The sequence below is a fragment of the Stegostoma tigrinum genome, chromosome 5 (assembly GCF_030684315.1).
Source record: "Stegostoma tigrinum isolate sSteTig4 chromosome 5, sSteTig4.hap1, whole genome shotgun sequence".
Lineage (NCBI taxonomy): Eukaryota > Metazoa > Chordata > Chondrichthyes > Orectolobiformes > Stegostomatidae > Stegostoma > Stegostoma tigrinum.
In genome coordinates this window covers 43,072,116-43,088,286 of record NC_081358.1, presented here as the reverse complement: position 1 = coordinate 43,088,286, position 16,171 = coordinate 43,072,116, and the positions used below count along the sequence as shown (strand labels likewise).

At 39.9% G+C, this 16,171-nt stretch overlaps 1 protein-coding gene across 2 annotated transcripts in view; it reads right to left on the bottom strand.

Moving 5' to 3' along the window:
* atp9b (ATPase phospholipid transporting 9B) overlaps positions 1 to 16,171 on the bottom strand; it is a 384,890-nt gene that overhangs the window by 272,010 nt on the left and 96,709 nt on the right. For both annotated transcript variants that reach the window (XM_048529464.2, XM_048529465.2), the window contains exons 3-4: positions 8,600 to 8,750; positions 5,836 to 5,949 (exon numbers count right to left, since the gene is read on the bottom strand). In XM_048529464.2, the coding sequence (XP_048385421.1) occupies positions 5,836 to 5,949; positions 8,600 to 8,750 (265 nt within the window). The remainder of the gene's footprint in view (positions 1 to 5,835; positions 5,950 to 8,599; positions 8,751 to 16,171) is intronic.

Below are 16,171 nucleotides of genomic sequence, written 5' to 3'. Positions count from 1 at the left end.
GGTCTCCCTCCTATAGGAAGGATGTTGTGAAAGTTGAAAGGATTTAGAAAAGATTTAAGGGTGTTGTGGGGTTGGAGAGTTTGAGCTACGAGAGAAGCTGAATAGGTTGGGCCTATGTTCCCTGGAGCATCAGAGGCTTATAAAATCATGAGGGGTACGGACAGGGTAAACAGGGAAGGTCGATTCTCTGGAGTGGGGCAGTCCAAAACTAGATGGCATAGGTTTAAGAGGAGAGGGAAAGACCCAAAAGGGAACCAAGTGGCAACTTATTCACACAGATGGTGGTGCATGTATGGAATGAGCTGCCAGAGGAAGTGATGGGGGCTGGTACAATTTCAATATTTAAGAGGCATCTGGATGGGTATATGAATGGGAAGGGTTTAAGAGGCAAATGAGGCTAGATTTATATAGGATATCTGATCATTATGGACAAGTTGGACTGAAGGGTCTGTTTCTCTCAGGGTATATCGCTGTGACTCCATGATTAATGATGACATGTGACAGAATTGAAGAGCTTGGATATGATCCATGGATTTTAGAATAATTTAGTTCCATACATGCAGCTTATATTATCTGGTACATTCACCAGGTTAACATCTCATTTTTATGTATACTGTGCTGCTAATGGTATTTCCTTCTAACTTTTCATTGAGCAGGGCTCTTCCCTGGCTTGACAGTAATTGTTGAGTGAGGATATGCCAAGCCATGAGTTTGCTCCATAAATGCCAATTTTTGAGTAGTTAAGTCTGTTCAAAATCTACTCCATCTAGCATGGGGGTGTCACACAACCCAATGGAGGGCATTCTCAATGTAATGATGGAACATTGTCTACATAAGGACAGTATGATGTCACTCCTATCAATACTGTCATGGACAGAATCATTTGCAGCAAGCAGACAGTTGAAAATTAAGTGAAGTATGCTTTAGTGCCTTGTTGGTTCCTTCACCACCTGCAATGGACTAGTACCAATATCCAGGCAGGAGACAGACAAACTGGGAGGTTTGCAGCAGGGCATGGAGCAGGAGCACAATGCTGAAAATCTTAAATTTTTTTTTCCCCAAAGTACACAGGCTTACTGGATTTCCCAGAAGTTGATAGAAAGCACAGGCCACTTTTTGTACTTAGCAAACAGTACTAATCAAACAAAGTAATTAGGCCACAGCTAGAGGCAAACAGTTACAAATTGTGACTAAGAAATTCTGATTTAAAACTCTCATTGCCTCAAAAGCTGTCCCTTGTACATACTCATGCTGAGACAGGTCAGGTTCAGGGCAGGGAAGCTCAGAGGGCAGCTCAGTGGTTCCTATTCACAAGTTACTAAGATAACGTTATCATACTTATCAGGGATAACAGGAACAGCAGATGCTGGAGAATCCGAGATAACAAGGTGTGGATCCAGATGAACACAGCAGGCCAAGCAGCAACTTAGGAGCAGGAAAGCTGATGTTTCGGGCCTAGGCCCTTCATCAGAAATGGGGAGGGGAAGAGGGTTCAGAAATAAATAGGGAGAGAGGGGGAGGCGCATCAAAGACGGATAGAGGAGAAGATAGGTGGAGAGGAGACAGACAAGTTAATGAGGTGGGGATGGAGCCAGTAAAGGTGAGGAAATAGGGAGGGGATAGGTCAGTCCAAGGAGGATGGACAGGTCAAGGGGGTGGGATGAGATTAGTAGGTAGGAAATGGGGGTGCGGCTTGAGGTGGGAGGAGGTGATAGGTGGGACAAAGAACAGGTTAGGGAGGTTGGGAAGAGCTGGGCTGGTTTTGGGATGCGGTGGGGGAGGGGAGATTTTGAAGCTTGTGAAATCCACATTGATACCACTGGGCTGCAGGGTTCCCAAGTGGAATATGAGTTGCTGTTCCTGCAACCCTTGGGTGGCATCGTTGTGGCACTGACGAGGCACAGGATGGACATGTCATCTGAGGAATGGGAGGGGGATTTGAAATGGTTCACGACTGAGAGGCGCAGTTGTTTGTTGTGAACCGAGCGTAGGTGTTCTGCAACATGGTCCCCAAGCCTCCACTCGGTTTCCCCGATGTGGAGGAGGCCACAACGGGTACAGCAAATGCAGTATACCATATTAGCAGCTGTGCAAGTGAACCTCTGCTTGACATGGGAAGTCTTCTTGAGGCCTGGGATGGGGGAAGGGAGGTGGTGTCGGGGCAGGTGTAGCACTTCCTGCGGTTGCAGGGAAAAGTGCTGGGTGTGGTAGGGTTGGAGGGAGTGTGGGGCGGGCAAGGGACTCACGGGGAGAGTGGTCCCTCCGGAAAGCAGACAAGGGTGGGGCTGGAAAAATGTCTTTGGCGTTGGGGTTGGATTGCAGATGGCGGCAGTGTCGGAGGATGATACGTTGGATCCAGAGGTTGGTGGGGTGCTATGGTGAGGATGAGGGGGATTCTCTTTTGGTTGTTATTGCGGGGTCAGGGTGTGAGGGATGAGTTGCTTGAAATGGATATCGGTTTCGAGGTGGCTGCCCGAGATGGAGACAGAGAGGTCCAGGAAGGTGAGGGAGGCATTAGAGATAGTCCAGGTGAACTTAAGGTTGGGGGTAGGTGGTGTTGGTGAAGTAGATGAACTGTTCGAGCTCCTTGGGAGCACAAGGCGGCACCGATACAGTCAATGTAATGAAGGAAGAGAAGAGGTTTAGGGCCAGTGTAGGTGCGGAAGAGGGATTGTTCCACTTAACCTACAAGAGAGGCAGGCATAGCTTGGCCTGCTGTGCTCATCTAGTGTCACACTTTGTTGTCATTCTTATGCCGGTTAGAACATTGCATTTCAGGTTTCTTTCTCCAGATGCTTCCACTGGCTTGCAGGAGATGTTTGGGGGCTGGTTTACTTTTCAAAGGTTTCTGACTCATCAGTTTAAAGATGGTTCACACCTTACTATAACTGAAGAAAAGATTTCTTCAGGCTTTCTTTGGGTTTAAAGAGGGTGGACTGCAGAGAAGAGAAAGCTCCTGAGCTGGAGGAGGTCAAATCACTTCTCTCTATATCTTGTACCCAGCTCCAAGCTGTTCAGTTATCATGAGATTCAATCACGCTGTTGCTGGCAGGCAAAAAGCTTTTCTCATTGATAACTGATCACTAGTCCACAACTAGTCAACTTTTTGTTGCTACCCAGCTGCATCTATATATAACCGTCCTGCTCCAGTTCATCCAGAACCCAAATTTCAACTAGTGCTTGCTCAAACAGTTGTTTACATAATGCTTGCCCCATGCGTCAGGTTACTTGTTTTCAAAGCATATAGCCTTCCTTTAAAACACTGGTCTTAAAACAGTTCATTTCAGTCCACAATTTTAAAAAAGCAGAAAAACACAACAACATAGACTTTACACTTATCAGAAAACTCACACTGCATCTACTTTCAAAAACATGTTGAATAAACATAGGACAAACCTGAAGTGTGAAAAGCACTTATTTTATTTTTTTAAAGAACAACTTTTGCTATTTTAAATGTATTACATTACTATCAAAGCTTTTCCATAACAATAGAATATTTTTAAAATTAATTTGTGTGATAGGAGCACCATTGGCAAGGCTTGCATTGTCTTTAACTGTCCCTAAGGTTGTGCAATCCACTTCCTTGAACCTCCATAGTTTCATGTGGCTCATGTTCATCCATTGAGCTATTAAGAGGGGAATTCCAGGTTCCACTACAACACAGTGAGCTGTTTTTAAAAATTCATTCACAGAAAACGTGGCACCACTGACTGGGCCGGCATGTATTTCCCATCACTAGCTGTTCAAGAAGGTGGTGATGAACTGCCTTCTTGACCTGCTGCAGTCCACATGTACAGGTACATCCACAGGGCTGTTAAGGAAGGAGTTTCAGAATTTGAGCCAATAACAGTTCCAAGTCAAAATGGTGAGAGTCTTAGAAGGGAACATGCAGATTTTATTCCGAGAATCGGATATTATTCTTTGTGGTAAAAGTCATGAACTTGAAAGGTGTGTGATTGAAGCCCTGATGATCAGGTGTTACCTCGTGAGCTGTTGAAATAGTACACAGTTGCCATTGTGTGCTGTTGGTGGAAGGAGTGAATATTAAAAGAATTATATTGAATGCCAATCAGCTAACTGTTTTGTGATGGGTGATATCAAGTTTTGAGAGTTTTCAGAGCTGCACTCAACCAAGCAAGTGCATAAGATTCCATCCCATCACACTCCTGATCTGTGCTATTTAGACAGTGAATCAGGTTCAAGGAGCCAGGGGTGTTTCACTCCCAATAAAATTTCCAACTTCGTGTACTAGCAGTATTTAAAAGACTGGTCTACATCTGCCACTGACCAGAAACAATCTCTTCAGGGTACGGATAGTGGGGGAGTCAGTGGTGTATTGCCATAGAACGTAAAGGACAATGGTTAGATTCTCTCTTGTTGCAACTGTTCACTGCCTGACACTTGTGGTGTGAATTTTACATGCCATTTTTCAGGCCATGTCCTATCATCTGAGGAATTGCAAATGGTGCTGAACAGTACTGATAATTGTATGAACTCGTGACTAAATGATGGAGAGCTCATTGATAAAGCAGATAAAGATGGTAGGGCATAGAAAACCAACTTGTGGATCACCACAGAAATGACCTGTGGCTAAGATGATTGACATATAACCACAACCAACTTCCTTTCTTCTGTGCACGACTCTAACGAGCAGAGAGCTCTCCCACCCCAATTTCCATTGGCTCCAGTTTGCAATGGATCCTTGACTTCAATCGAATGCTGCCTTGATATCAAACGCAGTCACTCTCACTTGTGGAGCTTTCTTCTCACAGATAGTCATCATTGTTAGACAATTGAACAAAAAGTGGCAAAAGTTAATTTACAATTGATGTTAGCACCAGTACTCTCCGCCAGGGGCTAAATATTTCAATTTCTACACCACCTGCCCAACTTGAAATAATAAACATTATTCAATACAAGCTAGAACTTAATGAAAAGAATGGCCAAACGAACATGCATTTAAAATTGTGTAACAAGTGAACAAAAAGCTATTTACAAAAGTTTCATTCTTGAAAAAATGTTAAGCATCCCAATTGTACAATGTTTAAATTCCACTGTTACTTAGAAACATTGCTAGATGTGATTTTCTTGAACACATCCTAGTTCAAGGGAGCCTACATTAGCCTGAATGAATGAGATCTGAACTAAATTTCATCTTCAGTGCAAATGACATACTTATTTCACTGACCTTCTGTACCATAACATCTGTTTCACCAAAGGATGTCCAATTATGACTTGTAGAAACAGGTGCCCTTTATAGAATGTATTCTGTATCCAATACAAACTTGCACATATTCTTAGCTTCTCCAATAGATACCCCAATTAAAACAGCCTTGCTATTTTAAAACCAAATTCCAGAACTAAATAATGGCAAAAAGTAACTGCCATTTACTATAGCAAAATCCTCTCTTTACAACTTTTGATTCTACTCAAGGTACTTCTCAAATTGTTTAAAGATGATCCAAACTATTTACATAAAAGCACCAAATAGCTTTGTTGATTGAAAAATTAAATTCATTGTGTTATGTTACCTTTAGAGGCCCAAGGCAGCCATGTGGAAATGACAAAGATCACAGCCCCCAATCCGACAACAGGCTGCAGCCCTAATCACACCCATATAATTGACTGACTGCTTTAAATTGTGGAAAACTTGCACTTAAAAGCAGTATTAACATAGATGAAGGCAAAAGTTAAACACTTGTGCAATAAACTTAACAGCCTCATGAATCAGCATTTGAGGACTAATTTTAATTCTTAAATAATTATAATTTCAGAAATGCTTGACAATTACCGTTCTTCATGTAGAAAGTTTAGGACGTGAAAAAAATCACTTACCAGAGGAGCCCAGTATGTGTACAGATAGCCTATCTTCAATGATGGCACAAACTGCGAACATGATACCACCAGGAAATAAAGATTCAAGAAAAACTTGAATTGCTGATATAATACCTGAAAAATAACATTACAATCAGACTGGTAATTTCATTCCACAACTGTTTTCATAAACAAAATATATTTCAGAGCAAGCAATGCCATACAATATAAAGGAAGTGCTTAGAAGATCACAAGGAGAATAAGAGGAAAGGGAAATGCTTTACAAAAATAAAATATTGCACTTGCTGAAAATCTAGAACAATATGGAAAATGCTGGAAATATCCAGCAGGTCAAAGGACATCAGGGGTGGGAGGTGAGCGAGAGAGTTTATGGGGCAGAACTTAATGTTTTTCAGCACCTTTGCACTGGTGAGACATCTTTGCACTACAACTTGTTGCAAGAACAGGGTGGGCAGCAAAATACCTATAAGTCTCAAATATCAGATATATGAATTTGGTTTGAAACAGAAGGGCACACAGATATTCAGCCGCAACTTGGCTCTGGAAGAAATGATATTCTACATTTTTAATCTCAGAACTTGGCTGATTTTGTGTTGCATTAACAATTTTCGCACAATTTAAAAAGTACTCTTAATTACCAAACTTAACTTTCTACAATGACTTTAATGAGAAAAGAACATGTAAAGCCCACATGGTCTGAAAAATAAAGCGTATGAGGGCAGTGTGCTGATTACATGAAGCAAACCAAATTGACCAAATTCACAGTTCATGGCATAAATCTTAATCCCCTGAGTTTTCTGGCTGGTATGCACGTTAATAACAGCATGTGTCATTTATACACTATTATCTTTGCAGTAGGTTCTGACCAATGTTTCAGGTCAACGACATTTCAAAATTGGATCAATTCAAACAACAATTTTAAGAGGCACCTGTACATGTAACACAGGACATCTATTCACTTCACTGAATTTGAAAGTTATTATTCCAGAACGAGCCCACAAAAAAATTGCATATTACTTAACTGCTGAACCTCAGAAGAGCACTTTTATCTTGTATGGAAGTATTTCCTAAAATGCAAATGATTATGTTTTTGAGCTCATGTCCAAACAATTTCTCAACAGTATACCAACACGATCATAATGGAAGGTAACAAGCCTCACATGCTGCTGCATGTTCCAGAATTTGCACTGAGTCTTTTTGATTCATTGAACAACAAGAATCCGTGTTTTTCATTAAGTGAGAGTCAGAAAACATCAACTTTGTTTTAAATAACAACACAAGCAGCCACATTCCTTATTACTTTAGATGAAATGTCTTAAACCCAAAATTTCAAATCAATTTAAAAGCTTAGATATTTGCTTTTTTTTTAATGCTTGCAGCATTTCTATGGAATATTAAAAAGCTATATTTGTTTCCTTGAAGATGCCCATTGAAGTAGGCTATTAATTTTTCAATTTTACACGCGGACAACTGTGTGCTTGTACTTCATCCAATAGCAAAGCTCCGGATTTGGTCAAGCGTGACTTAAGATGTTGTTAAAATTATGAAAAGGTTAGATGAAGTAGATGATGAGATTTTTCAATTTGTAGGGGAGACCAAGTCACTAATAAATCCAAAAAGGAAATCCAGGAAAGGCCTCTTCACCCAGAGTACGGAGAACATTAATTCCTTACCACAGGGTACACTTGAAGCTTAAGGAAGCCAGCTAAACACACACAAAAAGGAATATATAGTCATGTTGAAAAGGTTAGGTGATTACTGCAAGGAAATTCAGGTGGAGCATAAATGCAGGTAGACCAATTGAGCCAAATGGCCTGGTTCTGTTCTGTATACTTAATGTAATTCTATGTAGACAGGAGTGACAAGTCATACAACGGGATTGCTGTTATTTGTAAGCAACTAAGAGACTCTTTTCAAATTCACTGTCACAGTTTTCAATTTTCGACCGGTTGCTAAAATCCAAAAGTGTTTGTATTGTATCCATGAGTATTTGTATTTATTTCGCTATATGTTGACAGAGGTTACTGTCAAGTTTAATCACAGTCATCCTGCACCACGTCAAATAAGACAAAGTTTGTAGTTATGGGGTTTATGGCTAAATGTGATCCCTAACTGATCCTTGCCAATGTCAATACTGAAGTGATATGGCAAAATTATAAATCTTAAAACACATGGAAGAGTGTTTGCTAAGAATAGTTTACAACAACACAGGAGACTTCGTTTCAAAACTGTCATGCCAGTTTAAGAGCAACTGGCTAGCAACACTCATCCAGCTTTTCCTGCTGCCCTACAATTTCTTTTTTCTTCAATTATCCAATTCTCTTCCAGAAGCCATGATTGTGTAACCACTAAGGCAGTGCATTTCATATCTTAAGCAGAGTGCAATTTTTACGGAAAGTAATCTCAGAAGCACACAGCCATTCTCAACAACATGGAAAATATTTTCCAAGAGACCCTTCCTATCTTTACTATTGAAGAATGAAAGTTTAATTTTTTTTTCAAAATTTGGTAACAGTAGCATTTCATCACCATATTTGTAGATGACACAATGCAGGCAATATTGTGATTTTCATTCTGATGAGAATACATGTTGACATTGTTTTTGATTATTGCCAGGCACATCTGATTAGGATGTACTTTCACATTGAAAGTGAATACCAACACTGGAAATAACTGAAGGGAAAGCACCACTTCCACTGCATGACCTCTGTATTTTGATGCGACAACAGGTTGTTCCAAGACATGCAAGTTTTCAATTACCTACCCCAGGTACAAATGTAAAAATATTGTACTTCTGGTTCTTGATTGCATTCCTTGGATATTTTTCCTCACACTTCTCTGGATGTCCCAGCCACACTGTGCGGGCTTTAAGCCGTTTCTTTCGCCTGCAGATGTTAGCAAGCCAGTCACAGCAACTGAAAGACACAAAAATATCGAAATGACCAACCATTCTTTGTGCATCAGAAGTAATTTCCAATATGAAACATACTTAATTCATACACTATATCTGAAACACAGACAAAATTAAAATAAAAGAATTAGTTTAACTGTAACATTATCAAAATGCTTAAAATAATTATATAAAATACACACACCCTACTACTACTACTAATTAACTGTGTCAATATTGTAACATTCCATGAACACATCCTTGGTAAAGGCAAATTCAGCAAAATAAATAGTCTCATATACATTTCTGGCAGTAGGAAGGGAGCCCCAGCTTTTAACAGTAAGCAGAGGAATAACAGCTTTCACATCCAGCTTCCACAGGCTAGCAACTACTGAAACCGAGAGCTAAAAATCCTGGCTCTGTTCCAAGGTTTAAAGAAAAACCCAAGGCCTCACAAACTGTTTACTCTGAACTTTGGAGCTGATTGCTTTGCATCTCTACCTCAGACTTTCTTCATAAAAAGAAGAGGACAAAATACATCTCTTAAAACAATGGTATCATCACATCTTCTCCCTTAAATAAAATGAACCATCAAGAGGCTTCATTTTTAAAAGCCTTTGGCCTTACACTGTTAGTACACTACAATTTAAATACCTTACATTGTTTGTATGCTTACTCCTCGAGTACAGTGAAAAGTTTTTACAATGGCTGCCTTTAATGGCACCATCTTGGAGACCAGTAACTAGGAACAAATCTTGGATACAAAAGCGGATTAGAAAGAAAAGTAGTAGCATTACTTACAATGTCTGGAAAATAAGTTACAAGTAAGATTGTTATAACAGAGTTAAGGATTTATATTACAGTCCAGTAAGAGTTTCAAATAGCAGCAGCTCAGCACATGGTCTGGCCACCCGCACCAGGCACAAGACCAATGCCTGTCCCATTCCGGCACTCGGGCCTCCCTTCACTTCATCTTCCTTCAAAGTCGCTCCATCTAAACACAGTCTGAAGTTTTTAATCGTTAAAATTTTTCCATAAAGAGTTATGATCAGTACATACAATTGCCTCTGACATATAACTGACAATATAAATGTTGAAATCTGGCAACGTCAAAATCAAAATTCAAGGTCTCTTTTTCAATTGTGGAATATTTCCGATTGATAATGCAATTTTCCAAAAAGACAGACATATTGGGTGTTTTTTAAAAAATCTTCTCATCATTATCTGCAAAAAGTACATCACCGACACCTACATCACTCGCATTGGTAGCCACTTTGAATGGACTGGCATAATTAGGTGTGGTTAACATTTGGGCAGTGGTCAAAGCAGCTTTCAGGCTATAAAATGTCATTGGATATTCCTCCGTCCACCAAAACTTTCCGCACCACTTCAAGTCAGATCAAACACACTGCAAAAAATTAAGTACAAATTTCTGATAAAAACCACACAGCCCCAGGAATCATGGTACTTCCCTCTTCATTAATAGTATGGGATAAGCTTTTGCTTACACATCCCACTGGCTTATTTGTCCATACCCAGGTACATGACTTGGGCTTTTGTGAACTCACTATTAGTCAGGTTTGTCACCAAAATAATCTCCCAAAGTGGATCAGAGAATTCTGAAGGATGATCCAAATGCTCCTTCCATGTGTGACTAAGAATCACCAGATCGATGTACACTATACAACTGGGTAATCACAAAATGAAATGGGGCTGGTGCATTTTTCATATCAAATGTCATGACTTTAAACTGGCACAGTCCATTCAGTGGCACAAAAGCCAAAATTTCCTTCATTCTTTCCAATAAAGGTAGCTGCTAAATTCTCTGAGTAATTCCAACTTAGAAATTTAAAGTTGCTTTTCCCAGGTTCTCAATACAGTCTTTCAGGCGTAGAATACGATAGGAATCAAATTTGTAACTGCATTGACTTCGTGACAGTCTACACATAATCATTGGGTACCATCTGGTTTTGGCACCATTACTATAGATGAGCTTCATTTGCCGCAATGCACTTTGATTATATTGAATGCATACTCAAAGACGAAGACAATCTCTTTCCTAAAGTTGGCACAGGTTCGAGGGTTAAGTCTATTAAGGAGGTTACTTCATTGGAACAGCAATTCCTTTATTTACATCTCGCGCAATTAGATTAGTACTTCTCAGCTTTTACCCACATATTGCAAAAACTCTTTCAGGTCATTTTAATTTTCCTCTGGAAGCCAACTCAATAATTTATCCTGAATTTTGGTCACTTAACAACAAATGGGCTTTCAACAACATTTCCTTCACCACCTGATAATACTGTAATTTTCAAGTAACATTCACTTTATGAAATATGGTTTGGAATCAGTTACAATAATTAGTTCAAGAAATATTTGAGCCATTCCTTTTATGCCATTGTCAATGTTTATGAAATCCCAAGTTTCTCACAACTGTATTTGTTTTGTATCCATTATTTTAATGCCAATGCACAGCTATTGACTTTCAGACCAAAATTTTATCACACTTTTGCTATCTTTGTCTGATCTCACACATCAACTGCCAATATTCCCAGAATGCATTAAATGGATGCACTGCAATCATATCCTCCATTACAAGTCACTACAGATGTCAAACAAATTCATAAAAGTTGTTGGGCTACAACTCCATGATCTTTTCTATAAAATAAAATGATGCATTTCCCTCTAAACATTCAAATGTCTTAAAAACATTTCCTAGCTTTGGACTCTTGGGGAAATCAGAAAATACTGAGATTGGACAGGAGGTTGGAGTTAAGATCAAAAATCAATCGTTATCTTATTGACTAGCACAGCAGGCTTGAAGGGCTTTATAGCCTACTCCAGCTTAAAATTTATGTTCTACATATTCCATTTTCTTTTGTAGGGTAACATTCCTGTTTTATCTTGAAAAAGCCGAAGAAATTAGTGGTCAAGGGGCACTAAAAAAAGGCCAACGCTAAACCCCATACTTGTAAATTTTTCCATTGTAAGCAGAGAATAAAGTAATCAATTCTTCACATCAGTACTGCCTCAGTATATTAAGTTTAATTGCTCAATGAAGCATGATTGAGAACAGTTTTTTTTGTGGTACTGCAATCCATTACTGTAATGTTCTTTTGATGTACCACAACCTTGGATAAAGCACAATTTAGACAGGGAAATTGTACACCACTTATGATACTGACAACTCTTGCTTTTATTTTTAAGTATCAGAGGAAAAAACTGGTGTGCTAATGCACTAAGCATGCAAATTACACCTCAGAGTATCCTCATTTTAATTACAATAGGCAACCTGATAGGGTCTATCATGTTCTATACATGAAAACCAATATCAGCAATATAATCTAAGATAATGCATATTTATCACAAATCTCCACTATACAATTGTAAATTTAATAAAATTAAAAAGGCTGAACACAAATTCGTAAGGTGCCAGACCCCTAGCCAGAAGGTTACAAGTTGAATTTGACAACTTGCCCGTCACACAAATCAACCTCAACTTATTTGGGAAAAGTTCATTTATTTTGAGCCAGACTGGTTTTTAAGGATCCGTTTAATAGAATATTGTACAGTATTTCAAGTCCTGCTTAAATTCTACCCAAAATACTGTGTTTGTGATCAGCCAACTATTATTTTAAGAATTCCCTTCAAGAATCTGTGAAAGAAAAATGAATTATTTGTCTGGGTTCCTCCTCATAATGTGATCATTATGTTTATGTTCAATTTTTCTGTACTGAATGGAGGCCATTTCCATTTGGAGTGATCTTAAAAGTTGGATCCATGAAAGGTGTACTTACATTGTAAGTGGTGTCTTGGTGTAACGAGTGCTTATTTTGCACTGACATAGCATCCAAACTGTGAAAATAGCCTGTATCTAAATTAGTATTTGACTTAGACAAGGAACTCTTGCTTCAATTCCAACAAAGATTAAAACTACCGGCACAGTGGTAGCTGTCCTACCTATTTCAGAGATGTATGACACCATTTCTGAGCAGACTGGTTAGAAAATATCAAAAACTAGTTCAAAATCACTTTTTGCACCTATACATAAATCAGTCATGAGGAGGAGTAGGTCTTTTGATCTCTTGGGTCTGCTCTACTATTCAATAAAATAACTCCACTCACTTGCCTGCTTCCATCACCATATACTCCTCCATGATCAAAAATTGGGTCACTTAAATGTTTCTGAAGTGTCAATCTGTTTTGAGAACTCCAGGCCATTTGAAATCAGATAACACCAACAATAATTTTTTGTTGCAATGAAATATCATAAGTTGGCCAAGACACAAATGACAACTCGAGATATTAGTTATAGATAAAGATATTTTTTGCAGTTTGAACTTATGGTGTTAGTAATGATTGACCACAATAGATTCCACCAGTTATTCAAAGCATGATAAGAAAGAACTTGGCCTATTAGATAAATATGGACTAATGAAATGTTTTAGTAGTAAGTGAGATCTGCAACACAGGCTTTCAGCCCATCACGTCTGCACCAGTCACCGGCAACCTAATTATTCTAATCCCATTCTGTAGCATTTAGCCCACAGTTGTGTATGCCTTGGCATCACAAGTGCACATCTAAATACTTCCTAAACATTGACAGTTTCTGCCTCTGCTATCCTTACAGGGAATTCCAGAGTCCCATCACTTCTGGGCGAATCTTCTCTCCCTCACACCCAGTCTAAAACTCTTGCCTTTAATCACCGATCCCTTCAACAAGGAGCCACATTTCTTCCGACCTAGATAATAAAATGTGAGGCTGGATGAACACAGCAGGCCAAGCAGCATCTCAGGAGCACAAAAGCTGACGTTTCGAGCCTAGACCCTTCATCAGAGACATACACCTCTCTGATGAAGGGTCTAGGCCCGAAACGTCAGCTTTTGTGCTCCTGAGATGCTGCTTGGCCTGCTGTGTTCATCCAGCCTCACATTTTATTATCTTGGAATTCTCCAGCATCTGCAGTTCCCATTATTTCTTCCGACCTACCTTCTTTATGTCCCTCAATTATGTTCCTCCTCCTACCTCAATAATGGATGATATAGGCAGGACTTTTTCTCATGCATGATAGTTTAAATGTATGAGTCGCTGTTTAAAAATCAAAAGTCAGCCTTTTAAAATAGATTAAGTGAAATATTTTCAGAGATGATTTCACGAATCTTTGAAATTCTCTTCCTGAAAAGATGGTGGAAGCAGAGTCTATGAATATTTTTTAAGGCAGATGTAGATAGATTCTTGCTAAGACAGACAATAAAAGATTTTCAGGGTAGACGGGAATGTGGATTTACGGTCACAATCAGGTCAGTGATGATCTTATTAAATGGCAGAGCAGGCCTGAGGGCTAACTGGTCACTAGGTAACAGAGCTCTGTGATTATGAAGGGGACACAGTTTTATAATCCTTCTCTACCATATCTTGCTCCAAATCCTGGAATTGGCCATCTCCTGAAGTTTTCACACAGATTTATCTATCATTTTTGCTGCTCTTATTCTAAGGCAGCATTGAATAGACTATTATTGGGATATCAGATTTACAGCTTTAAATAAAAGCATTAGTATTTTAATATTATATTAACCAGAATGGTTAAGGTCAGTAGATCTTTATACCAAATATGATTGAATGAACGGGACATATCATTCTAGGATTGTTACACCTTTATTCATTCACTGGAGTGATGTTCCACCTTCACATTGCTACTCAGGTTTTCCACCAGCAATGTAGTCAGAAATAACTCCAGAATCTAATTATTTAATTAACATATTCCTTCATGCCTCCTGGCAGCATCAACATACATTCCTTGTATTTACTTATAAAATACATAAATTGACAGTAACGATTGAAATTACCTTTAATTTCCAACCTTTTTACTGACAGCAGTCCCATAGCTATAATATACACAAGACAAAAGTGCTTCTGCCTAAACATAGTGCCATTTCCAAGGTCGGCTCTCCTGTGATACTTTTTCCAATATCACTGGTGGCACAGGTAAAAGCACTTAATGTATAGCATTTATGTTTTTTTTTGAACATGATGCAATAAACCATTGAAATTTTCCTGTCAATTCCTTCTCCAATTGTAAATTTTACCACGTGGCAAACACAATAACAACTTCCCAATATGCTGAAAGCTTGTGTGTGTCCTCTATTAACCAAAATGCTACAATCTGAATCTTCATGGATGTTTGCAAGTTTAGACTAATAGAACAACCCGAGAGTCAATCCATGAGAAACCATGGCAATGTTCTCAAAGACAGAATGACCTGCAAAAGAGCTGTGCACCTGAACATTTCCAACGGCTGTCATTTCTGAAACATAGCCTACCTTTTCCAGGCCATCCAGTTAAACATCTAACTTGAGCAGTACAACTTAAGCAGTCTCTCAAAGTACAACAATTACACAAACTTATGGTTTAAAATTACAGTACATGCAATTCAAGCATTTTGAAGACTGCATGGATATAGTTCAAATACGACAATACAAAAATGTGATGAATATTAAGCAGAATTTATTGGCTGCTGCAGATTATTTGTTAACCTGATTCAATTCACATGAGTACAGGCAAATTACTCAATAAATATGTACAATTTATCAATGCAAAATAAAGCCCTTACAGCCAAACTGACAAAAACACCAAGCCTGTGTACTAACTAACATTTATATAGTGACTTAATATAATATAGAAATGAAGTCTCAGAAGTTGACAGATCCAAAACATGAGACATTAAAATGACTGACATGCTCACATGCCACCAATACTGAATATCCCAAGGAGTTTTGCCAGAAGTCTTATTTGACAAAATCTAATACCAAATCACATTGGGAGATAGGTGGGCACGTGGCAAACAGCTCAGTCAAGGGTTTCAAGGAGTAATCTCAAACATCAGGTGGTTTTCACTTTTTGGAAGGTTTGGGGGCGAGGGGAGAGGGAGAGGGAGAGGGAGGAGGGACAGAGGGAGGAGGGACAGAGGGCGGAGGGCAGGGCGGAGGGCGGGGCGGAGGGCGGGGCGGAGGGGCGGGGCGGAGGGGCGGGGGGGCGGGGCGGAGGGGGGGAGGGAGGGGGAGGGGGAGGGAGGGGGGGAGGGGGAGGGAGGGGGAGAGGGGGAGGGGGAGAGAGAGAGAGAGAGAGAGAGATGGGGGGGGGAGAGAGAGAGATGGGGGGGGGAGAGAGATGGGGGGGGAGAGAGAGATGGGGGGGGAGAGAGAGATGGGGGGGAGAGAGAGATGGGGGGGGAGAGAGAGATGGGGGGGAGAGAGAGATGGGGGGGAGAGAGAGATGGGGGGGAGAGAGAGATGGGGGGGAGAGAGAGATGGGGGGGGAGAGAGAGATGGGGGGGGGAGAGAGAGATGGGGGGGGAGAGAGAGATGGGGGGGAGAGAGAGATGGGGGGGAGAGAGAGATGGGGGGGAGAGAGAGATGGGGGGGAGAGAGAGATGGGGGGGAGAGAGA